Source organism: Pelobates fuscus, chromosome 9, assembly GCF_036172605.1.
Source record: "Pelobates fuscus isolate aPelFus1 chromosome 9, aPelFus1.pri, whole genome shotgun sequence".
In the NCBI taxonomy this organism is placed as follows: Eukaryota; Metazoa; Chordata; class Amphibia; order Anura; family Pelobatidae; genus Pelobates; species Pelobates fuscus.
Genome location: NC_086325.1, coordinates 141,188,754 through 141,215,397, shown reverse-complemented (window position 1 = coordinate 141,215,397; position 26,644 = coordinate 141,188,754). Strand labels below are relative to the sequence as shown.

At 40.1% G+C, this 26,644-nt stretch overlaps 1 protein-coding gene across 1 annotated transcript; it reads left to right on the top strand.

Moving 5' to 3' along the window:
* Positions 1–1,056: 1,056 nt before the first annotated feature.
* Positions 1,057–18,684, top strand: LOC134572442 (long-chain fatty acid transport protein 4-like). The gene is made up of 11 exons (XM_063431417.1): positions 1,057–1,445; positions 3,548–3,706; positions 4,892–4,961; positions 5,047–5,138; positions 6,325–6,434; positions 6,817–7,026; positions 7,490–7,616; positions 10,506–10,643; positions 11,708–11,872; positions 17,255–17,401; positions 17,934–18,684. The coding sequence occupies exons 1-11, from the start codon at positions 1,058–1,060 to the stop codon at positions 18,089–18,091; spliced, it is 1,764 nt and encodes a 587-aa protein (XP_063287487.1). The 5' UTR covers position 1,057; the 3' UTR covers positions 18,092–18,684.
* Positions 18,685–26,644: the final 7,960 nt, after the last annotated feature.

Genomic DNA, 26,644 nt, shown 5'->3' with positions numbered 1-26,644 from the left:
TCGCATCATCTGCCATATGAGGAAAAAAAGGCTTTAAAAGAGAATTAAAAACTCATCATTTTGAGTACATAATTGACAAATGCAATCCATTTTGTTCACGTAAAAAAAAAAAAAAAAAAAGACCATTTAGATGTCTTTATACAAATCGTAACCCCCCACCTCCCAGTGCTGATGATGACAGAAGATATTGGAAATTAATGTTGCCTGTGATCTCTAAAACTGTTTTATTTCAGAGAGCTGTCATTGCACCTGAGTCTTAGAACTTTCAGATCATTGCCCTCTTTCGTACCTTGCAGTTATAATACACCAGTTGTTGTTATTCTATGTTCCTGGTTCTAATAGCTGATAAAAGCTGAACTCTGTCCAAGGCTGTCTAGAAATGAAAGACCAAGAATCCAGATAGTTTATAGATAATCTCACACAGTGCACTCCAAGCCAGACCTCTCTCAATAAAACCAGATCAACGTTGGCAACTCTTTTAAAGTCTGCTTCCTTCCAGGGTTTATTATTATTATTTTATTTATTTATATAGCGCCAGCAGATTCCGTAGCGCTGTACAATGGGTATTCACTAAACACCAGATTGTAGTTAATTGAATTTTTTTTGCATAATTTAAGATAAAATAGTCAAACTATTTTCCAAATAAGCACTTTTTGCTTACATTTCTGTGTTCAGTTCTCTACAATTAGGTGTTTACATGAATATATGCCTTAAAATTAAAAATAAATGTGCCTTTTTTTTTTGTTTATGTCAAATTAGCCAACTTATTCAGCCCCCCCCCCCCCCTAACCCCCTCCGCTTGCGTATTGCAGTGTACTTGTCTCAAATAAAAACATTTTTAATCACAAACTGACCAGATGTGGAACTCTTGTCATGAAAATAGCTTTGTTTTTATGTTTGTGGGGAGGAAATTTAAATTGCGATTAAAGCTGTTTTTTGTCTAGATATGCACCTTTTTCGTTTGATCATGTTTTTTATTTTATTTTAAGCCTTTGTGTATTAGCAGCTGAAGGAACTAGATGTTAAATATGCACACTTGTTTTATTGCAGTGGTGCCATGACGCTGTTAAGGGTGAAATTGCAAGTCAAAAAGCACCTGCGAGAGAAGAGCACAATCCCCAGGATATTCAAGGAATGCGTGAAACGCCACCCAAACAAAACCGCGCTCATCTTCGAAGGCTCGGATGCAACGTGGACATTCAAAGAGCTTGATGACTTCTCCAATGCGGTGGCTAACTTCCTTCATGCTGAAGGGTATCGCTCTGGGGATGTGATAGGGCTGTTTATGGAAAACTGCAACGAGTACGTGGGTCTGTGGCTGGGCATGGCAAAAATCGGAGTGGAGGCCGCTCTCATCAACTTCAACTTGCGTCTCGATGCCCTGGAGCACTGCTTCAGCGTTTCAAACTCCAAAGCTGTGGTGTTCGGGAAGGAGATGTCCCAAGGTGAGGAGGTGATCGGTCAAATTCTGGTCACATATGCTTAACCTTTTGAGAGCGTGTGTTTTTTTTTTTTTTTTTTTGTTTTTTGCCATTAAACAAGTGAATTTTTTTTTCTTCACTATTTATATATGATGCCCTTCACTAAATTGCTCAAGCAATGTAAAGTGAGTTTGTTGGATCAACTGCCCTTACTGAATGGGTTTCAAGGATAAACTTAATGGACTTTAGGCTTTTTTCAACCTGGACAACTATGTACTATGTTAAGTTTTTCAGTTGCTTATTAATTAATTTTTTTCCATTTAGGCTATTTTGACCTTAAATTTGAAATTCTCACTTTAGTGAATGACCCTGATTATGATGTCGGGGATTCTCTCAATCGCATTGGCATGTCTAACGGCACCATTATTACTATTAAGTATTTATATAGCGCCTACATAATCCATAGCTCTGTACAGTTGCAGGAATGCAAACAAATGATGAGCGCATACTAATCCAAAAGCAACAGACGGCTATGGTTGTTGTGTTACTTTACATGGTAATAAGTCTTGATAAAGTCCCTGAAAAGGACGAAATGCGTAGACTGGCTGTTTGAAACCAGATTATTTGACAACGCTCCATTAAGGCAGCCGCAGCCTTTTTTGAAGATCCCGGCCGGGGCACACCACGATATCTCAGCTGTTTGTGCTCCCCAGACATACACCTCCTGTATGGTACAGTGTTTTTTATATTTTTTTCATCAGTGTTATATACCATATACTGGGTAGAGCTCGCTGAGATCTCCAATTCTGACAACCTCCTTTTGTATTTTTATCTGCTACATCAGCATCCCTTGGATTGGTGGAGGGGGCTCCCACGGGCACAGGACACCTATGTGATCCACTGCTGACTTTGTCTGATATATGCTAGTTTTAGTATGGTATTGTTTTTCTGTGATATTTTGTATAGATTTTTCTGTCGTTTTTTTTCAAACAGTTTTATTATAGTTTTATTTATTTCCTGTTCACTGTTTAGTGAACATTCCCTTTTTATATATTTATATATAAAACATTTTTACATTGTATTTTTTGTTTTTATGGTGTATAATCTGATTTTATATTACACCTACATTTGATACATCTAGTTACACCGGCTTTGATGGAGTTGTCCTTATGGCATTGCAACTTAGCCACTGTGCAGATTTGTATCTATGTATGACTGACAATTTTTACTGCTTTGAGTTGATGTGTCTTTTATCTGGTGGTACTATTAGATGTTATCTTTATCATGTGTAAGATTATTTTACTCATTCATTCCCCTATAGGAGTGCTCACACTATATTTGTTTTTTAATCATTACCTGTGTTTACCTTTAGGCCCTCTGGTTTAGTATATAGCTGCCCATAGGTATTTCATTCAATTTTAGATACTGTTACCTGTTTATTTAGTTTTATACATTTTACTTTACATGGTATGCTCTGGTTGTGCCAGGACGGCTAGATATACGATGTAAATTAAATAATCGAAAAAATTATTTTTATTTTATTTATATCTCAAATGTGAGCGTTCCAATCTAAATTAATCACTTTTATTGATTGGCAAGTGCCATTCTGGTCTTTTTCAGGACAGGAAGACACATGAGATAATTACGTTTTATTTATACCTACCATGTAGGAGTAGCATGGCATCAGCAGAAAGGGGCTTGCTTATTTACTAAATCAGAAATTGTGGATTTGACAGGTCATTTTCAAAAGTTAGGTGAAAATAGCTGAACTGGAGATTTTTATTTTAAATTTTTTCCCTAATGTTTATATTTTTTTATTTTTTATTGGAATTGTGCACGGTTCCCACTTTAAATGAGAAACACCCAAACGTACTCTAAATATTATGTATTCTTAGGAAGTACATAGAACATATGTAAAATACAAACAATACTCTTTTTCCACAATACTAAGTGTGGACTTTCATATACTTAGTTTTTGTCTGCCTGATGACCCTTCTGCACCAGGGGATGTGTACAACCCTTTACTATATATTTATTGGGCATACACATATTTTTTTCTTTGTGGCTTTGTATTGTGTTTGGTTTTTTGATTTAGTGTTAATTGTATAAACATTCTGTGTTCCCAGCAATGTCTGACGTCTCCTCCATGATGGGGAAATCCGTGCGTCTCTACTGCTATGGCGAATGTGACCCAGCAATTGTTCCCTCCAGGACAGAGTTCCTGGCGCCCCTACTGCAGAGTGCATCACGGCTTCCACCCAAGGACCCTGGAAGGGGATTTACAGGTACAGTGTTCCAGTTGAAAAGGGTCACACGCTGTGAGACCGTAAGTCTGCCACTTTGATTAACAAAATAAATAAATAAACGTTACCATTATTGCGTCGACTAAGTGGTTAGTCCCCATCATGCTCAAGACAGGCTAACGTCAAAATCTGATCTCAAGACTCAATAATTTTTAATCTCTAGAAAATGTGAACATTGGCTTAAGGGCATATTCACAAAGGTCGCGCTGGTTTTCATGCCATGCATTCTATTGTAATGATGTCAGCTGTGTTGTCTTGGGTCAGGTAAGGGCATTCTTCTGATAGGGTTAAACTTATTCCATCCCATAGGTGGAGAACGGCAGGGAAGTAGACCGTGTTCCTTTAAACTACTTAGAAGACGAAAGTGGGGAAAAAAAGCAGAAATTCGCTGCATACAGAAATGTGTTATCGTATGATTTTATTATCTGCTCATCTAATAGACGAAAACAAATTAATAAAGATACCACCTACATGGTTGAAAACATGTGTGCATCTTGAGATTTACTTTGCTGCATTCAGTCCAGCCTAAGCGATATTTAAACTGGAGGCACACATGAACCCTATCCATGCACACCCCAGCAAATGATCAGTGATCTTACTTCTTTTACCAAAGAAGCAAAATATATAAGGTTCTGTGGTGCTCCTATTAAAATCTTTCAGCTCTTTAAAGGAATGCCGCAAGCATCATAAGAACAGCAGTTTTCTGTAGTGGTATGGTACCGTCCTACAGTAATTAGTCAAGCCATTTGAAGAATGGTTTGGCAATTTACCTGACTCCCAGGAGGTGTCTGTCGCTCCATCTACTGCTGGAATCCCGACCACTGAACTAAGCTCGGCTGTGTAAGGCTGGGCCAATTAGCCAGCCTTGCACATCATGACTTTACTGAGTGCAGCTAACAAGAGTTCCTTGCAGGAGATTCAGCAGACTGCAAGGTATTAAACAGTTTGACTACTTCCTCAGGGAGCCCACCATGGCACTCTTGGCACCATAACCAAGACAGTGGGCTGTAGTGGTTATGGTGCTTAGAGTCTTCCTTTAAGGTACACCAAACTGACCCACCAGTTTTATGGAAAACAGATCATGCTTTAAAAGATTTCTTCTAAATTTGCACTAATATTTGAGACTTTATTTTCATTTAATTGTTATCCTAAATTCCTCCTTTCCAGATAAATTATTTTATATTTACACATCCGGTACAACTGGACTACCAAAAGCGGCTATCGTCGTGCACAGTAGGTGAGTACCATCAGGCCCACATCTTCCCCCGACCTTGTTGTTTGAGCACATGGAGCCCCCCTGGTGACATGCACTTTCCTTGCAGATATTTCAGAATGGCAGCACTGGTGTTTTATGGTTTTGGAATGCGGTCTGATGACGTGATGTATGACTGTCTTCCTCTTTACCACTCCGCAGGTAGAGAGATCACATTCACAATTTTTTGGTATTGAGATGTACACAGTTAGAATTATGGCATCCCCACTGAAAGCACTATCATCACAGCAAACGCTGCAAATCTTATCTATGTATGACAACTGGTTGATTTAATACCTTTTGTCATTCTACTGTAAATACTGCTTAATGGATGGCTCTATAACCGTATAGTGAAAACACTATCCATCAATACATTGTGCTATCAAAACTGGAAGCACATGCATATCTTAACCCTTTCACTGTCAGCGGCATGCCTAGTGCTTTGCTTTGCAGTGAGCTTGCCGCATCCCTAACACTTTGATTGGTGATGGGTTACAAGTAAAAGGTTTATATCTCCTGCCTGTTGCCATTCTATGGCCGCACTATGCTCAATAGCTGTTATAGGGTGGTGCATACGTACATATTTTAAGCATTTTGACATTAAGTCTTGGAATTCCAGAGTTACTTGGAGACCTTAAAAGAGTGAAGAAGATTCATTTAAATATATATATATATATATATATATTTGTTTTATTCGCTTGCTGTCATTTGCTTCAGATTTTGCTATTACATTCGTTTGAAGTGACTTTCTTTTTTCTTTTTCTTGAGGGGGGAAAATCTGAATGCCTATTCTAAGCACATTTGTATAGATTAGCAATATGTATATAATAAGTCATTGTGTGTGCTGGCTGCTGGGCTGAGTGTGCTAGTGGGGTCGCCAAAACCCTGCAATCTCCCCCTCCCACTCACCCAAGTACAATGTAAAATAATAAAACCGGCTTCCCCAAACTCCGGCCCTCCAGATGTTGCTGAACTACAATACTCCCATGATTCTATTAATGAAATAGGCTGAGAATCATGGGAGTTGTAGTTCAGCAACATCTGGAGGGCCGGAGTTTTTGGAAGCCTGTAATAAAATAATGAAGGGGTTAGCCAATGTGCAGCTATATAGCTGCTACTAAATTCAACTTCCATAATCCTCCACGAAGCATTGCAAAGTGGGAGTTTTTAACATATCTGGTGTTTAGTTTGCAATTAGTCCAGAGTTCCTGGGTGTGTGTACTTCAGCAGATGGAGAGCTGCCCCTTGGCTACCCTGATGTAGTTCTCATTTATCTCGGGGGGGGGGGGGTTTCGTAGAAGTATGCGTTTCAGAAACTCTCCTCTAAGTGTTTTTGTTTACCCCGCAGGTAATATAGTTGGGATGGGTCAGTGTATTCTGAACGGTATGACCGTGGTTATAAAGAGGAAATTCTCTGCCTCCCGTTTCTGGGATGATTGTGTAAAATACAACTGCACGGTAAGTGTATTGGAAACTGACATCCCTGGACCATGAAACTGTCTGACTCGATTTCCCATAACACACTGCTGGCATTTTGTTTGGTTGAACATATTAAAAAACATAGTATCAAAACAGCCCTAAGTAGCTATGGCCTGTCTATAGCTTAGCTGCTCTATTGGGGGTTTATTGGCAAAATCGGTAATCATGGAGGACTTACAAGGATACTGCAGTTTTGTTGGCCAGAATAATGTAACTGGAAAAAATCTTCAATTTGAGTGTTTTACCTAAAATTTGCATTTATTTTGTCTCTATAATACAATTCCTTATTTAGCGATTAAACCCCAGTTCGCTTTAAAACTTGTAATGCTTTCATTTATGAACTACTTCCCCACTTTTGTAGATTGTTCAGTATATCGGAGAAATCTGCCGCTATCTCCTGAACCAGCCAGTGCGAGAGGCAGAAGGAAAGCATCGTGTACGCATGGCGCTTGGAAACGGTTTGCGTCCCGCCATCTGGACGGAGTTTACTTCTCGCTTCCATATCCCACAGATAGCAGAGTTTTATGGAGCCACAGAGTGTAACTGTAGCCTGGGAAACTTCGACAATAATGTAATTGCTTCCTGCATCACATTTACTATTTCGATCTGGTCTAATCTGTCAAAATAAAGATGTCATTCAATTCCGAAGTAGAATAATGAGGCTATTTGTGCTGCTCCTCTAAATAAGGTTGCTTGTAATGAGCCATTGAGGTGGGTACCATGATTTTAATACAGCCCCAAAGTCTGCTGCATATCTGTCTTTGACACCTGGTCTCTCAGTCCCTTAAATACCTAACCTTTGACCCTGCAGCTAGCTATACTGGAACACATGTATCATGACGTACTAGTGAATGATGGGTAATCTGCCATTTCATGTATGTTGTGATGGCAGACGTAGTTGTGGGCCATGTATCCCACGAAGTATCATGCGAAACTTGATTCACAATAACTTCTGTTCTAGACATTGGCCATACATGCTGTGTAAACCAGGGTTTATCTCTGTGTAACATTATTCTGAAATCTGCTCTATGCAGGTGGGATCCTGTGGGTTCAACAGTCGTATTCTTCCCTTTGTGTATCCAATCCGGTTAATGAAGGTGAATGAGGAGACGATGGAACTGATCCGAACCCCTGAGGGCATCTGTATACCCTGCAAGCCAGGTGAGTTGATGCCGTTATAGGAAACAAAAATCAGTTTTAAATATGATATTGCAAACTTGTATCATGCAGAGGCCGGTCTGCCTCTAGAATCATGCCATGGGGGTGCATTCTATATTTTCTGAAAACCGAGGGACTGTGAATTCTTGCTTTGGCTGCATTCTATGATTGCAAATTCGATGCAGTGCAATTTTATCTTCCCATTACAGGAAACAAAGGAAACTTATTCAGCAGTACATTTATGGACATTAAGAAAACTCTCACCTGTACATTGTTTGTGGTCACTGAGTCATGCAATTTTAATAGAATGTCTTAAAGGAACACTATAGTGTTAGAAATGCAAAACTCTGTTTCTAACACTAAAGTGTCCCTCCGCTCCTCCCCACCACCATTTAAACACTTACCTGGTTCCTGGGTCAGGGCAACCTATTACGCATGAGCGCCACGCACATTAGGCCTTCTCCCTAGGAAAGGATTGACCCAATGCTTTTCTATGGGGATTTAGAAGATGCTGGACGTCCTCATGCAGAGCGTGGAAATGCAGGAAGCACTCTACTGGCTGTTTGAGAGGCAGTCTTAACCCTGTAATATAATCATTGCAGTTTCTCTGAAAGTGCAATGTTTTTACATTGCAGGCCTAAGTAGGACAGATTACTGCACCCTGACCACTTCAATGAGATAAAGTGGTTAGGTGCCTCTAATGTCCCTTTAATAAATATGATTGTGAGCAAAAGAGGTTTGAACCTGCCATTCGTGGGTGCATGTTATTAAATACATCACTCAAATGAGCACTTCAGCTTGCTGTGTCTGGAGCCTGTTATATTTGTGGCAGTTTATAAAAGTGCGGATTTCAATACAAATTCTTAGAACTTGATGCAGAAACCCCTCCCTGACTGTCACTCAGAGAGCAAAGGGGGTTTTCACCCGCTTTTCTTAGCTCCAACGGCTAATGGATGTGGCATGCATGTGCCTGCTTTCCTTCGTCTTACTTAAAACCTATTGAAATGCATAAAAAAGTCCTATTCACGTGCTCTGAAAGTCTGTGCTGGGGAAACAGAGGAGGGCTTGCAAAGGTTGTCTTCACATAACCTCAAAGAAAATATGCAGTAAAAATACATGCATGTTTTATTTGGGTATATTTACTATATCGTTCACTTAAAATACATGCATGTTTTATTTGGGGTATATTTACTATATCGTTCACTTAAAATACATGCATGTTTTATTTGGGGTATATTTACTATATCGTTCACTTAAAATACATGCATGTTTTATTTGGGGTATATTTACTATATCGTTCACTTAAAATACATGCATGTTTTATTTGGGGCATATTTACTATATCGTTCACTTAAAATACATGCATGTTTTATTTGGGTATATTTACTATATCGTTCACTTAAAATACATGCATGTTTTATTTGGGTATATTTACTATATCGTTCACTTAAAATACATGCATGTTTTATTTGGGTATATTTACTATATCGTTCACTTAAAATACATGCATGTTTTATTTGGGGTATATTTACTATATCGTTCACTTAAAATACATGCATGTTTTATTTGGGGTATATTTACTATATCGTTCACTTAAAATACATGCATGTTTTATTTGGGTATATTTACTATATCGTTCACTTAAAATACATGCATGTTTTATTTGGGTATATTTACTATATCGTTCACTTAAAATACATGCATGTTTTATTTGGGGCATATTTACTATATCGTTCACTTAAAATACATGCATGTTTTATTTGGGGTATATTTACTATATCGTTCACTTAAAATACATGCATGTTTTATTTGGGGCATATTTACTATATCGTTCACTTAAAATACATGCATGTTTTATTTGGGGCATATTTACTATATCGTTCACTTAAAATACATGCATGTTTTATTTGGGGTATATTTACTATATCGTTCACTTAAAATACATGCATGTTTTATTTGGGTATATTTACTATATCGTTCACTTAAAATACATGCATGTTTTATTTGGGGTATATTTACTATATCGTTCACTTAAAATACATGCATGTTTTATTTGGGTATATTTACTATATCGTTCACTTAAAATACATGCATGTTTTATTTGGGTATATTTACTATATCGTTCACTTAAAATACATGCATGTTTTATTTGGGTATATTTACTATATCGTTCACTTAAAATACATGCATGTTTTATTTGGGTATATTTACTATATCGTTCACTTAAAATACATGCATGTTTTATTTGGGTATATTTACTATATCGTTCACTTAAAATACATGCATGTTTTATTTGGGTATATTTACTATATCGTTCACTTAAAATAAACAGCGGAGTGTTCCTTTTAAGGTATATTCTATGAAATTTGAAATTGACTTTAAATTCCTGATAATTTGAGTGAATAATTGCGATAATGTTCATAATGGTATAGGACATGTTTGTAATAGCAGAATGTCAATCCAGTGTATTGGTTCCCTCTTTGCATCAGCAAGTGTAATCTATATAATGTGCTTTTATCGTCAGTTCTAAACTTCTAATATAGGGGCTCCTTAGGCAAGTATTTCAAGATAAGGGGAGAGAAATGCTTAACACAAATACAGAATCCTGTCTCTTGTTTTTGAGGTTTTTTTTGCTTTCAATTTTTTTTATTTTTAAATATATTTTTCTGAGAATCAACCTATACAAACAAAAGCAATGACGTGCAACTTCTCAACGGCAAAAAGACCGATTTTCAAGATCTGTGCATCACAGCCTTCTGTGGCATTTATATTTCCGTTATTTAAACTGATCTTTATCTGCTTTACAGTCTTGCCTTAAGTAAAAAAATAAAAAAACATTTAAAAAAAAAATACGTATTGTTTAAATAAAACTTGTATGTGTTTGACCACTAGGGGAGCCAGGGCAGCTGGTTGGACGCATCATACAGTCAGATCCGCTGCGCAGGTTTGATGGTTACGTCAACGAGAACGCAACCAATAAGAAGATCGCAAATAATGTCTTCAAACGTGGGGACATGGCTTATCTCACAGGTGAGTCTGCAGTAGAGTGACTGAAGAGTAACTTTAGCTGGATGGCTTATACACAGCTGACCAGGGCCGCCATCAGGGGGTGACAACCATAACGGGCCGGCGGCGGAACTGCACGCTGATGGGGCCCATCGGGTGGCCCATGCACTTAGGGCCACCCGATGGGCCCCATATCTTCAGGGGCCCGGTCAGCGCTGTGGACGAGGTATAGCGCGACCGGGCCCCTTTAAAAAAAAAATAATAAATGCCGCCGCAGCGCAAGTGCTGCTGGGAGGAAGTGACCACTTCCTCCCAGCTCACTCCGCGCGGGAGGAGCACCTGCCCGACATTGAAGAGGGAGAGCCAGCCGGCTACCAGTCCCATCAGCCCCAGCCAGCCACCCTCCTGCAAAGACAAGGTAAGAAACAGGAGGGTGGCTGGGAAATGAGCTGTGTGTGAATGTCTGTGTGTCTGTCTATGTGTGCGTCTGCCTGTCTGTGTGTGTGTGTATGTCAGTGTATGTATGTCTGCATGTCATTATGAATGTGTGTGTCAGTATGCATGTCTGTCTGTATGTCCTTATGCATGTGTGTCTGTATGTTAGTATGTGTCTGTCACTATGTACGCCTGTGTCTGTATGTGTGTATGTCTCAGTATGTGTGTGTGTGTGTGTGTATGTGTATCTGTGTCCTTTTGTATCAGTGAATGTGTTTGTGTCTGTGCGTGTATTCCTGTGGGCGGGATTTGGAGGCAGTCTCTGCGGGTGGTTTTGGAGGCGGGCCCCCAGGGGCCCAGATCCTGAGCTCAGTTAGGGGCCCCAAAATTTCTGGTGGCGGCCCTGCAGCTGACAAACAGGTTGTTCATTAAAAAATGTAATGAATTAAAATCTGAATGGCAAATGTAACACTTAAATAGCATGCTGTGACTATAGACCATGTGGTGACTATAGATCCTTATTGGTCTAAATTTTGCAATTCTGAAGTTAGGGAATAAACCCCAGTGCATAGCCTAAGAGGGTACTCGGAAAGCTGATAGCCTGAGAAAAGTCTCTGTTCTTATCTTCAACTTTTTTATCCTAATCCCCACAGGAGATGTCCTGGTGATGGATGAGTTGGGTTACATGTACTTCCGGGATCGTACTGGGGACACATTCCGGTGGAAAGGAGAAAATGTCTCCACTACTGAAGTGGAAGGAACATTAAGTCGGCTTCTCGGACAAGCAGATGTGGTAGTCTATGGAGTGGAGGTGCCAGGTAATATAGAAGTGTTTTTATGAGACCTAGTGAATCAGCCCTGGTTCACGAAATCTATATTGTTTTGAATTTCTTTTGTTTAATGATTGTTATTGTTTATAATGTGGCAACACATTCAGCAGAGCTGCAAAATAGGCGGACTGACAAACAAGAAGTTGTAACAAGCCAAGTTAAACGTACGGTGAACAATGACCTCACATTCTTTTGTATAGCTACTAGCAAAGACCATGAAATGCTTTGCTTAGTGCTACTTTCAATGTGCAAGGTAATCACCAGGTGGCAGTATTTCCCATCTTATAAAAAACAATAGAAAAAAAAAGTACTTTAGTTTAGTGAAGTGCTTTATGCGTGAAGAGTTCATCTTCATTTTTTCCCATTTTCTGGCATTGCAAAATGTAAGCCGTGGTGTTTCTCAGACAGCTGCAATCCATTCTCCAAAATCAATCCAAACCCCTAAAGCAGTCTGGTTTGCTTAAGTACTTTATGCGTGAAGAATGTGTCCTCTTAATTTTTTTTAAATTCTTTATTGTTGAAGTGCCGAGGTACACATAAGTATTGGCAATGACATTTGATGTAATAACAAACTAGGAGAAAACCGGTTTAAAACTTATGCAGGAAATGTCATGAGAAGCTGCACATTTTTTGTGGGGCAGGAAGTAAAACAAGATGTATAGACAGGCTAGTTAAAGTAGTATAAAAGATAATACAAGTTATGCCAGACAATGGGTAAGAAAATAAATCCACTGGGTCCCTACTTAATAAACTCCCATGCACATAGGGATGGTACTAGGTGACTGCTGCATGCAACAGTGAGCAATGAAATGCCTATTATTAAAATGTCAAGATTACTGTCCTTTTACATTAATACAAAAAAATAGTGAAGCATACATGTCTAATCCGTGGGTAGCTGTAGGGAAAATCCTGAAGAGCTCTGAGATACTTGCTGAACTAGACTCTGTGAGGATCGGCTAATTCTGACTTCGATAGGCAAATGAGCATCTTGTAACCCACAGTGGAAACTAAAACCGTAAACTCTCGGTCAATTAGGCTGGGCTATTAGAAATACACAGTGGACACATATACTAGTGAAAAGGCTAACTGCCTGCGCTACCCCATAGTGAGATAGCAAAGATAATCAGCGAGGTGTTAATAGACATGTGAGTATCTGTTAGTGGAAAACACCACTGTACGTTGGGGCACACTAAGGTTGCAAGGTTGGTCAGCACCATAATAAAGCTGTCAAGTTACAGACAGTCAGTAAATGCCCAAAAAAGATAAATCCCAGCTACACATTACTGTACTGCTTACAGTGTTATTAATAACCTTACCACTAGAGAAAAAGAAAATAAACCATAGCTCACCCAAATAACTCGGGGTACACAAGGAAGTGTAGACAGGCCTGCTGAAGGGGCTTTAAGGAGATGTCATAGGCAAATTAGATTTGTGTCCCAGATAGCAGGTCCCAGTTCAACTGATGCCCAGGTTTGGAAAGGGAGAGTGGTCACAATACTTTGCGGCTGGTTCTTCTCCCCAGCCCTGATCCCGGAACCACGGGCTTGGGTGCTTTTAGTGTCCATGTTCTTCCCTTTTGGGACTTGGCTGGAGATCCTGGTGGTCTGTCGCTGCCGGTGTCAACAGGGCTTCTGCTTGTGTGGTTGTAGTAACGGTGTGATGCCCTGAGTGGCTTTCAGCCTGGGCCGGCCAGTGTCAAGAGGCACAGGTGCATATGGGCTAGCTTCACCCAAAGGAGGCCCAGATGCCCCTGTCTCGCTATTATGTTCTCCCTCCTGGTGTTGAGGCACTGTTGCTTTCAGTCGGGCTTCCACTCTTGCTTAAAAGTGGTCAAAGGGGGGCGGAGCCGGCGCCCAAACGAGCTAGACGCGTCTCGGAGCTGCTCCGCTACTCAGCCCGAGAAAAAGTCAGCAAACCCCGAGTATACCCCGCAACTAGACCTCCACTGGAAGCAGTCTGGTTCCCGACGACATGGGGAAAAAAAGCAAGAAGCTGCGTCCAGACCCGGGCTCGGGTACTCAGGATATCGGCACTTACATGCTGACTGCAGCGAGGCCGACACACACCAAGATGGCGCCCGCAGCGGCCCACACGCATCTGTCCTCGGACGAGGACAGCAACACGGCTGATGACCTCTCCCCTCCGCCGAGGAGACGAACGGAGCCGAGGGCGACCACAGCGCTGGGGGACTCTGCTCCGGCCACGAGGGCAGAGATCCAAGCCATGTTCAAGGCGGTCTTGGCGCCGATACGGGAGGAGGTATCCACGCTCAGCACCCGCATGCACAAGATGGAGGAAGGTATGGCAGGCCACGCGCTCGCTCAGACAGCCACAGATGCTGCCATAGAAGCACTGCAGAAACAAAGCGCTGCTCAGCAAGCCCAACTGGCTAACCTAGAGGACAAGGCCAGGGCACGCAACCTACGTATAAAAGGCATCCCAGAGACTGTAACTGACACAGAACTCCCCCACTACTGCAGGAGACTCCTTGCCACCCTCCTAATGCCCAAGCACTCTAAACAGATAATAGTGGACTCCTGCTACAGACTTAATAAACCTGCTGCTGCACCCCAGGAGACGCCTAAGGAAGTTCTGCTTAAACTGGTACGTGACGCTGACCGTGGCATTATTATGGGGGCTGTACGAGGTACACCCACGGTGCCCTTTGAGGGCGACCAGCTGGCATTTTATCGGGACTTCTCCAGATATACCCTGTCCTGGAGGCGCTCTCTCAAGCCCATAACCCAAGTGCTTCAGGAGAAATCCATTACCTACAAGTGGGGTCCCCGCAGACTACTTGCTCATAAGGCAGGGAAAACACACGCTATCTCACACCCGGCCGAAGCCTCTACTTTCCTGCATGCCCTCGGCCTACCGACAGCACAGCCACAGGTCACAGCCCACCCAGCCTGGAATGTGGCGGACATTACTCCATTCGTGCCAAGAGGGGGAGCACCCACGACAGCAGCACAGCCACCCTGAACCTAGGGACTGAGTTTTGCCTTTCACAAAACCCTATACCTGTTACCTTTTTCCTTCTCTAACTTAACAGGGAAAGGAAGTGGACTATGTTTATGTTACTATTTGTATACGTTCTATATTTTATATCTGTTATTTTATGTTGCCGGCTCCGAAAGCCTTAGACCTAGCTCAACCCCATAGCACCCCCCAAGCGACACCATGCGACATGCTAGCTTAAAAATAGCAGCCCTCCGGGTGCCCAGAGCATAACTCCCACCCTCAGATATAGCAAAACAAAATGGGAACCCACACCCGGACCCAAGGGCTCCCCTACCCAATAAAACCATAACGTGCCTCCATCTGGCCTTGGAATCAAGGCGTACGGTACACTAGCCACAAGGCACATACGGCCCAAGTTTATCGCCCCACCCTGCTGCAAGCTTTAGGAACGCCGCTAGGGCCGCCTGGGTGAACCCGCATATACCAAAAATAAAACTGAGTAGACTACGCTAAGTGGCGAAAGAATTTTTTGTACTGTAAAACTGTTTTACCTGCTGATCACAAAATATGTTGTATTGTTTGCCGATACTCGCAAAAATAAAGAATTAAAAAAAAAAAAAAAAAAAGTGGTCAAAGTGCATGTCCAATCTCTGCATCACTCGGTCTGCCGCAGTGTGTTGGGCCTGTACAGGCTGTGTGTACCTCTGTGGTAGTATCTTGTGTATCGGCTTTTGACAGGGTACGTTAAGCCTGCCAGTGGGGACCAGGATAACCCCTGCGCCGCCGATATGCAGGGTCGAAGTTTAGCTGTCACTGGTCACAGAAATGCTCCAACTGGTGACCAGAGTGACCCAGATAGGACTAAATATAGTCAGGATTCGTTAGCAGCTCAGAGGTAGCAGTAATTTTACGATTAGGGCAATTTCAGCTAGGAGCCCTTGTTACATGCGACTGTTTTAAATGGCGTTCAAGCCCCCCTCCCGCCCCCCATAATTTTATTTTACAAAGTGCAGATTTCAATAGAAAGTCACACTCTTCATAAATTAACCTTGTTACGCCCCCCGACTGTCAATCAGACTACTTGTCCTGTTACTTCCTGGTTTGGCTAGCTCAGTGAAGCTAATTTCAAGAGGTGGGTAATTGCGTAGATCACCTGCTTTGCAAAAACTTCTCAGTGAGCTGCTTTGGGAAATCTGTGATTGGACAGTCACAGACAACAAATCTGCAGCTTTTTCAAGCGGTTTTCAAATATACCCCAATGAAAAAATGCATAATTAAATGCATGCATGTATGTTTTCATTGGGGTATATCTCCTAAACTGTGATTGTTTACTTTTCTGTATTTGCAGTGAGTGGCATTTTTCAGACGACTGCACTCTTCATTTGCAAGATTCCCGGGATTCAGATCAGTGTCTCAAGCAGTTTTGATGCTCACTGAACTCTCTCTCTATCATGCATTGTAGTCCACTTCAATGGTTATAAAGGATCTTGGGTGTCCCATCTGTCATAGTACCTTAGAGAGATCACTGCTAGTGGGACGTACTATTTTTTTGCCTTTATCCATTGCTGCCATGTCTCTGCTCTTTGTGTTTCAAAGCCACCATAATCTTGGCACTATGCCTCTGGGCTGAGCAAGCATCAAGGCATCACAATTCATTTTATGGGGGGGGGACTGGGAGCCCTGGTAGGTGGCTTTCTGTTTCTATTATCTTGAGAAAAGTGCATATTTGTTGTGAGGTTTGCAAAGGACCTCTGTTATCTGTTATAAAAAAATTATTATTATTATTATTTTTTTGCTTTTTTTAAAGTGCGCTACTTCTGTTAGCTAAGAACTTTTCACTGGTTTCCAAGTCCCAAGGGTAGACTACTGTTGGCAATCTATATGTTGAGGACTACATCTCCCATAATGCTCGTGCAGGCCTAGTGCTGCCAAAGCATCAGGGGAGTTGTAGTCCTCAACATCCTGAATGTTACCTACCCTGTACTCAAGAAATAGATGTTGTAAGTAATCTTAATAGTAGTAGATGTGTATTAAAATGGAAACTGTATATCTAAAATCCTGCCACTGGTGCCCATACTACTGAGCGGTCTCACAGCTGTTAAGATATGATTGTTTGCTTTGTCCTGAATAATCTTGTATGTACTGACCAGTTAGAAAAAAAACTCCTGTCTGTGAATCTTCGAAATTCAGCCATGCTGGTCTGAAATTCCCTTTCCAATTCTCCATATTTACTGATTTAATAAATAAACCCACATATACGTTAGATCGGTTAGGGTTTAGGGTGACCCCAGAGTATTTGGAGAAGTGAAATAGAAAGTGTGGGTGCAATGGTAGTTATGGCTAGAAAGTCAGTGTTATGTGGATCTTAATTGTAAAATGCTCAATTTCCTCTTCTATTCTTTCACCCAGGAACGGAGGGCAGGGCTGGAATGGCTTCCGTTGCTGACCCCAACCATCAGTGTGACCTTGACAAATTTGCTAAAGACCTCAAACAGGCATTGCCAGGGTATGCACACCCAGTCTTCCTGAGGCTATTGCCAGAAGTAAACAAAACTGGTGAGTACTGGATAAAATACTGTAAAATAAAATAAGATATATGTGAGCTCCAGATTCAATGGGCCTTTTCTTATTGAGGCTCCTAGCTCATCACCCCAGGTTTGTTCGCCTCTCCCCAGTAGATTAACACTGAGCATCCAGCCCTTGAAATACTTTGAACAGCATTCTCTGCAAAGACTGCCACGAGGGGGGCTGACCAGACCTTCCTGGATATCTCAGCTCCCCTTATTCGATAACCGTACCCCCTCTTGGCTCACATAACACCATGTCCACTGTTGGAAGGAATGAGTACTATTTATTGTGATCCAATGTCCAGTTATGCCAGATATTCATTAACCTTTTCATTTATAATCAAAACTTAACGTGTGGGTATTAATTAAACATAAAATAAATGGAATCATTGCTATTTAACACATTTTATAGTTTTATGAAAACGAAAAGGTTACATTGTATATTTGCTGTTTTCGTATTTTGTAAAACCTACGCCTGAGGCTCTAACACGTGTCAAAATGGTTTCCGTTCTGTTTACAAGGGACATACAAATTCCAGAAAACTGATATGCGGAAGGAAGGTTTCAATCCACAGCTGGTGAAAGATCCGTTGTACGTTTTGGACTCTCAGCAAGGAAAGTACATCCCATTGGATGAAGAGGTGTATAATAAGATCCAATCAGGGAAGTTTAAGCTGTAACCTTTCTCTCCATTGGTGGACTGCTGGTCACATGATGTCAGTTTAAAGGTTAAATGCCGTAAACATGGTGGGAATCACTGAACAATCCTGGAGCATATATCATTCAAGAATATTCACATACCAAAGTATTACAGTTCTGCTCTATATCGGGAAGAAAAGACTTGGGGTCCGGAACCTGCTGTTTAAAGGGAGATTTCTATTTTAATTTTTTCTTCTAATTTATTTTTAGTTCACCTGGTTAAAAAAACAAAACAGAAAATGGAACTACGAACTTACGATAAGCTGCACACATTTTTTTAATTTTTTTCTGTTAAGTGACTAAAAACACTCCATCGTTCTCATTTACCTCCACATTCCTGTGAAAACAAACACTAGATGATAGATCAAAAAAATGCATGATTTTTATTAATTTAAGAACAACGTGATCTGATCATAACGATCCAGAACATGTATTATGCAGACCCCGTTTTAAATCTGCCTACACAATGGAACAAAAAAAAATAATGAAGGGAATTACAACTAATATTCATTAATAAATCATTTTAATTATTGCCAGAAAGTTAACTTACAACTGTGAGTATGTACATAGTATGTGGGGAAAAAAGATTATGTATTCACATCTAATGTCACGATGTATCCACTGCACTATATTCTGGGGTACTGTGTTTTCCCCATATATTTCATGTAATCTAAAATTCCTTGAATGGAAAATACATAGGCATACCAGGGTGTTCAATTTTAAATTTTGGGTTGTTGAAGAATCTCTTCTTTCTAAAGGGGGCAAGTCTTACACAACAGTTGGTGGGCAGAATGTACAGAGCTAGCCTAAAAAGTGGCTAGTTTTACCCATGTGTGGCCCGAGTGGGGATAACATTACTCCCATCCCACGTAAACCCACTCGAAGGGCACCCCGTGGTAGATTTACCCACTTTTATTTTATATACATTCAACAGTATACATTAACAAATGCCTCTGCTGTGTATTTTGATCAATGCCAGTGATGAATGATCTCTCTGCTACAGTTTCTGTAGAAGTACTTATGGTGCATGTATGCATGCTTAGGAACGTCTCATTCAAATGGATAAGGAAAAGCTTGCACATGTGCAGTGGCTGTTCACAACTTTTCATTACTTAGAGGGACACTGTAGGCACTGCAACTGCTTCATCTTATTGAAGTGGTTATAGTATTGGGAGTTCCCTGGCCACTGTCCATCCATTCAATGTTAAATTGTTTTAATGCTAAATGAGAGTGCCCAGGAGCCCATCCCTCTATGCTCCTTATAACAGGGCATTAGACTGAGCAACAGTGGGCAGTGTGAGTATCAGATGACCGCTTTGAACCTATCACAGCTATCATTGTTGGTATTAATTGGTATGGCCAAAAGAAAGTGTAGCAATGGTAGAAATGGGCTACCAGGAAGTTGGGACCCTCATTCAGTATTAAACTGCTTGAAAATGGTTTAACTCTGGATGGAGGACAGCACAAGGAGACTCCAGGTACTTCAAACAATTTGTTGAGATTATAATAGTGGTTATAGGGCCTACAATGTCCCTTTAAAATTATATACCTATGTTTGTCTTCTCTTCCTCTTGGGAAGTGGAAGTGGGAGCTATAGTGCCAGAGGTGGTGTTTGTTGGGGGATGGGGGGTTATTTTTTTGTCCCTTTAAAAAACAACGTGTTTGGCATCACACAAACAAAATAATCTGCATGATGCTCTAGTAGACATTTTGCGAGGCAGTTAAATACCAAGGCCTGCAAAGTCGAACAACGTGTGAAATTTTAGTTCAATGTACCCGAACTGAAAACATTCGAAGAATATTGTCCATTCCCCTGTTTTGGTGTAAAATGTTAAATATACGTTGAGTTCCCGCTTTAGTAAATTGCATTGGGTACATGTATGTGCACACGTACTCATATTGAAATGCATTTCTAATCGTTCCCCATTCAGGAGAGTAATCACTCTTATGTGTCAAATTGAGCACTTCTTACCGAAACCTAACATTTCAATTGGTTTGAGGGTTTGTTTGTTTTTTTGTTTGTTTTTTTTAGTGGATTTTTTATGTTGAATTATGTGTAATGGTTAAATATCTTGGATTGATGTTAAAGGGAAAGACTCAAGTGATGATTTTAAAACCTCCTAAAGGAGAACTGTCCTCTCAACACTACCTTTCATCACCTTTTGATCAGTGTTTGAAAACATCTATATAGTCTCTATGGCAGGGGTGCCCAAAAGGTAGATCCCCAGATGTTTTAGAACTACAACTTCCATGATGCTTTGCCATTCTGAAGGCATGGAAATCATCATCGGAGTTGTAGTTCTACAACATCTGGGTAGATCCACCTTTCCTGCTTCACTCCCTGCACAATGCATGGACATCATCAGACCCACTAACTGTCACATCCAACCACTGTGTCCGACCCAAGATGTATATACATGTGGCTGAATGATCCTGTAACATTCTAAAGGCAGGGGTGAGCTTTTCCTATTTTATTTTATTTTACATATACTTAATTTAACACAGAATCTATTTGCGTTCAAATCTTGATGAAAAAATCATTATATTAAATAATAGTGTTGATGTGTCAGTTCTTCTTTAAGTGGATGACCAGAATTTGGTATTTCTTGTGTATTGTACAGATTTTTCGCTACAGTAAAATACTCTCTCCTTTCTCTCTGTCAATCAGTCTGTGACTTAATATTCAGTTAATAATAGTGAAGGCTACATAGTTATTCTATGTGTAAGTTGGCAGGGATACAAAGTGAATCTCACATTTAAGGCCAGAGTAGCTGACCTAAAAACGTAGATAATATGGAGAAATTTTCATGTTTGGCTGTTTTGGCCTGATCATTTAAATCACTTTGAATTCCTCACAATCCAAACTGTGTGGAGGAATGGCTCATCCTGGCTTATGTTTATGAACTATTATTTTGAACGGTGCTTAGTCGTCCTTATCAGTGTCATGGGAAGCGCAGGTCACAGATCTCTTCAGTGCCACAGTTGGTAGTCATTGGCTAGCTGGCTTGTTGAATTTAACAGTGGCGAATTGACTGCTTCATTGTACATTTGTATTTTTTATTTTTTTTTTCGAAAGAGCTGTTGGGGAAAAATTCTGTAATTTTGGCCGGAATTCTCAATTCTTTCTCCAGTGAGTTTCTCGTAACATAATAACTTTTTCAGTTCTGTTATAAACGGGTAAGTTGAGTGTCTGTTCTCGGGGGGTTATTTTTGTAAAATTTTATTTTCTAATACTTACAAAGGGACTCTGTCATACGCAAATTGTGAGTATGACCGCTTTATATAGGTGGATGCATAATCTGTACATTCTGTTGGTGACACTGTCGGTATGTTAAGGAGAGCAGTGATTGAAAGGACTGATTTAGTATTGGTATAAACTAATATAAATGTTAATATATTTAATTTCCAGTGCCGTGTGAACAGCCACGTTCTTTACTTACTGTAAAATATACTCCGGATCCTGGGTTCTCCAGCGGAACATTTATCCCATATCCATAACTAATTCTTCTTTAACAAAGCTAAACTATTTAATGCTTGTATCTTAAATAGAACCAGAATTTCAAATGACTGTGTCGCTGGCAATGTATAACCTCTCCATGACTATTTCTGTACAGGTACCTGTGGCTCCAAGCTGATCAGACTTTTGGACCATGTAGAATTCATTCACGTGTGTCCCAACCAACCAGCATTTTTTGTGGGTTCAATCAGGCTGTAGGGATCTGTCAGTGGCTAAGTGGTTCTTTGCACAAGTAACAGGGTTTATTCGCTAATGGGAAAATTGTCAGAAATTCAAAGTAAATTTCAAATTTAAGGGAGAAATTTTCCAATTTGACTGTCTTGGCCTTAAATTTGAAACTCGTTTTAAATTCCTGATAATTTTTTTTTTTTTTTTTTTTAGTGACTAATGCTGTAAGACAGGGATAGGCAACCTTCGCCTCTCCAGATGTTGTGGACTACATCCCCCCCATAATGCTGGCAAAGCATCATGGGAGGTGTAGTCCAAAACATCTGGAGTGCCAAAGGTTGCCTATGCCTGCTGTAAGAGATCCCTAACTGTATTTGTAATTCACAGGAGTATTTGCTTTCCGAGGTCTTATCACCACAGCGAGTGACCGTGAAAGCCTAGATGCTAAATATGGAAGTAGACTCCATGTATGGGGGGGGGAAGTAAACTCAACTTTAAAAAGTACATGATATCTGATCATCATACAAAGGGCTATGCATTATTCTGTGTCTCTTTTAAAGGAACACTATAGCGTTAGGAATACTAACATGTATTTTTAACGCTATAGTGCCCTGGTGGCCATTAAGGTTGCCAGCCTCCCCAACTGCAGAGAGAAAGAAATAAGTTTTACTTGCCCTTTCTCCCTCACCGAACCAGCTGATTCCGCCTCATTTGCCGAACTCATTGAAATTGATGATTGGAAAATTAGACCATCTAATAGAATTAGCAGCGTTTTCTTCTGCCATTTCCTCGGAAATGCCTCTAGAGGCACATAAACCCTGCAATGTAAACATTACTGACCTGCAGAACGGCAATGTTTACAGCTGCAGGGTTTGGACATGGCATTGAGATAAAGTGGTCCGGGTGCCTATAATGTCTCTTTAATTCCACCCCAGCCATAGAGCAGGTGGAGTAATTATTGGATTTGTAAGGGTAATTCAGAGTTGTTTGTAAATATTATGTCTTTGATAATCTCTAATCGGTCATTGTTTGATAGTTATAAGACTGCATTGCTGCTTAAATTCAGCACGTTGAATAGTGTGTGTGAATTATAAGAAATTCAGACTCAGGGAGTAGAATGCAATTCACACGCCCTCTAGTGGTAGCTTTTGGTGCTGTGAAACAGCTTTTTTTGCTGGTATTCTGTAGCATATTTGTTGCAAGAGTTCCATCGTTTGTGTTCGCTTCATAAATGTACATAGATTTAATCACAGTAGCTGCATGTCTCCCGGAATATTACCAGAGCCGATCTTTATTTCTGAGAGTTAAGCATCTCTGGTAATTTTTCAGTTAAGCGTACCAGCCATATAGTTTATTAACCTTTACATTAGATTGTGTCCACTAGGTTTGCTGCTAGCATGGCCTGTCTATTCCACATGAATGTCCAACTCACCCATCTGTCCTATTGAACGTATTGTACATAACCTATTATATGCCCACCGTGGCTAGTTTTTTAAGGGCCGAATGTGCTTGAGAGATTAAAAATAACCAGTGTCGACCAATGGTTCCTTGAATGTGAGCAATCTAATGATTACATTTGATGAAAAAGACTCTTAAACCCCTCTGGGACCAAAGTCCTATAAGGACTCTAAAAAAAAAATAAAAAAACCTTTTGTTCCGAAGGGGTTTAGAGAATGATATACGCTTACGTTGCAGGATGTGAAATAAATATTTACCCAACTAAGGTGCGCTTTTAATTTATTTATTTTCACATTGTGTTCTTATAAAGGACACTCTAGCTCACTGACGTTTGTAGAAGCTATAGAACATTAATGGCCAATTCAGGTTGCCAATGTCATAGCGTTTTTATCATGGACAGCATACGAAAAGTACATATAGAATGCACGCGCTGCAGGAAGGAAATCGTTTAATTCGTAACAGATGGATTAGGATTTATGTGGTTGAGTGATTTTGCCCCGTAGCATATGAATGATGTATACCTCGTGGCAGCACATTTCAGCATTGAAGTGGATCTGTCCGTTTTCAGTATTTCATAAAGCTATATTCTTTGTAAAATACTGATCAAGACTGCGCTGGAATTTAATTCAAATTCCAAAGAAATTCCAACCAATCCAAAAATGTATTAAAGCCAGAGGTTGACAACACCGTCGACATTTGTCTAATCCCAGCAGCCACCACAAATGACGGCTGTGGGATTAAGGCTCAGTCTATGGAGAATAAACGTTAAAAGCAAAAACAAGGAGTATACTAACTAATTACAAATACAAAATCTATATGGTAGAAGGGGTCCTAGGTGAACCTCACTGATCACCCAAATAGTGAAACAAAAAACAACAAAGTGGAACCCACATCTAATGAGCATACAATATATGTATACAACCTGGGAATTGGACCAGAGTGAAATATTCTATATACAATGATGATAGAATCTAGAAAAACACAAATTGAGAATCATAGCATAACACTGTGATGTGTAATGAGTGAATACGTGGTAGTGATGTTAAACTCACAAACGAAGGTAGAAATCAGGCCTCTCACCCCCTTGGGGTATACATGGAGTATAAACCTTGGTAGCCGCTTCCGATGCACAATTGGGGAAGGTATGTATCTTAAGAAGTGGATAAGAGAAAACCATACATGGTGAAGTATGTAATAAAAATTATAAAAAGGATTTATTGGATACACTTACAAACAGAAGGCAATTCTGAGCATATCTCCACTCTTTGTGGAACTCCAGAGCAGCATGGAACAAACAGCACGATTCCAAAGAGGAGTAACACGACCAAGGGAGATCAAAATACAGTATAAAATAAAAATTAAGAACAACTTGAGTCCATATATCCAACACGTTTCGTCCAGATAAACTGTCAGGGACTTCTTCAGGGATATGTAAAGGATCGTATGAAGGAGAATCTTCTTATACCCGTTGCAATTCTTCATAATGCCGATCACCGGCGGCGTGCGTTTCAGTGTGGAACGCACCAACATATTTCCTGTGACGTACATCCGTTTGTTGAGCGCATGCGCGCTAGGAATCTAAGAATAAAGCGCTCGAGACTCGAGCATGTATAGACACAAAAAGGTGGAGATCAAAACACCAGAGATCTAAAAAACCCATGAATATGTCGTAAGTTACCACAACGTAATTAGAACTATACAGGACCCCAAAATTGGAATACATGGATAAACAACATGTCTACTAAACAGACATACAATGAATCCAGCGTCAATTCAAATGTGTACATGGATGCGCAGGCAGGTTAACAGAACACCCAATATACGCATCCGTGTACAAAATGGTGACGAACTGGAACAAACTGGATAATAGAATTACAAAACAACCGTCTGAGTATGCATATATACCTCATAATACAAATAAAGCAGAAAATAATATAAATATTATATACATGCATGTATCAATGAATGGACAAGAAATGAGGAAGTATAAGAGGAAAAACAGTCTATACCAATGACCAGCAATCAAAATATCTATATAAGACCTTGAAGATCTATTTCAGCATTCAAGCCAAAATGTAGCGTCTTTAATGTATAAATCCAAAAAGCTTCTTGTCGGATTAATAGTTGGAGCTTATCTCCTCCTCTGCAACCCAGTGTGATATGTTCAATGCCAAAAGCCTGGAAATTTTCCCAACGAAAGAGGGGACATGAATTACAATGTTTAGGAACACTGTGATCCAAAATACCCCTCTTAATGTTGTTAAAATGCTCCAAAATTCTGATGTGGAGTTTTCTGGTGGTACGACCCACATACTGGGCTCCGCATCCACACTGGAGTATATAGATAACAAAAGTGGTAGAACATTGTATATGTTTTTTGATTACATATGTTTTTTTAGTCTGAGTACTGACAAAGCTAGTGATTTTTCTTTTTTGATGTTTACACGTGGAACAATGTCCACAGCAATAAAAACCTTTAAGGGGTTGAAGAAAAGAACCAGAAGTAGATGAAGGAAGTGCAGGAAGAAGACTAGGAGCCAATTTATTTTTTAAATTGGCCGCTCTTTTGTATATAATCATGGGCTTATCAGGAATAATCTCTTTGAGTACGCTGTCACGTTGTAAAATGTACCAATACTTATTTAGAATCTTTTTAATTTTATTGGCGTGTGGGTTGTATTGGGTAATAAATGCAAATTGAAATTTATTATTATTTTTAGTATGTTGTTTTTTATGATGATTTTTCAAGAATGTATTTCTATCTGTAGTCAATATATTTTGTATATCTGTGTTGATTTGGTCCTGATTATAGCCCTTTTCCAGATACCGTGCCTTTATTACTTGAGCTTGTTCTACAAATGTGGCATTATCTGAACAATTCCTCCTGAGTCGAACTAACTGGCTTCTTGGCACATTAGAAAGCCAGGGGGGGTAATGGGCACTCGACAAGTCTATGGCATTATTACAATCAGTTGGTTTAAAAAATGTCTTGGTTTGAAGCTGATTTTGATCTATATAGATAGTAAGATCTAAGAAATCCAAGGACACTAGACTAGTGTTAAGTGAATTTAAGATTATAATCATTTGAATTGACATGATTAAAGAAAAGATCTAGACTTTCCATGGAGCCCTCCCAAATAATGAGCACATCATCTATGTAGCGCCGCCATAGGACCAGATTGCCCCCCAGCTGAGGGCCTAGATGGATATGACGCTGTTCCCAATGGGAAACATATAATTCGAATTCTAATTATTCTTATTCGAATTCTAATTCGTATTCTAAATCTAATTCTAAGACACAAAGTCCCCCTCGTTCCCCCACCCATTCACACCTTCAGAATGGTAATCAAGATATTTTTTTAGACAGGGGGCGAGACCAAAAATCAGATCG

Excerpts from the sequence above, each read along its gene's own strand:
- LOC134572442 (XM_063431417.1), top strand. The coding sequence starts at position 1,058 with ATGACGCTGTTAAGGGTGAAATTGCAAGTCAAAAAGCACCTGCGAGAG. Across the intron at positions 1,446-3,547 it reads CGGGAAGGAGATGTCCCAAG|CAATGTCTGACGTCTCCTCC; the intron begins GTGAGGAGGTGA and ends CTGTGTTCCCAG. Across the intron at positions 7,027-7,489 it reads TGGGAAACTTCGACAATAAT|GTGGGATCCTGTGGGTTCAA; the intron begins GTAATTGCTTCC and ends TGCTCTATGCAG.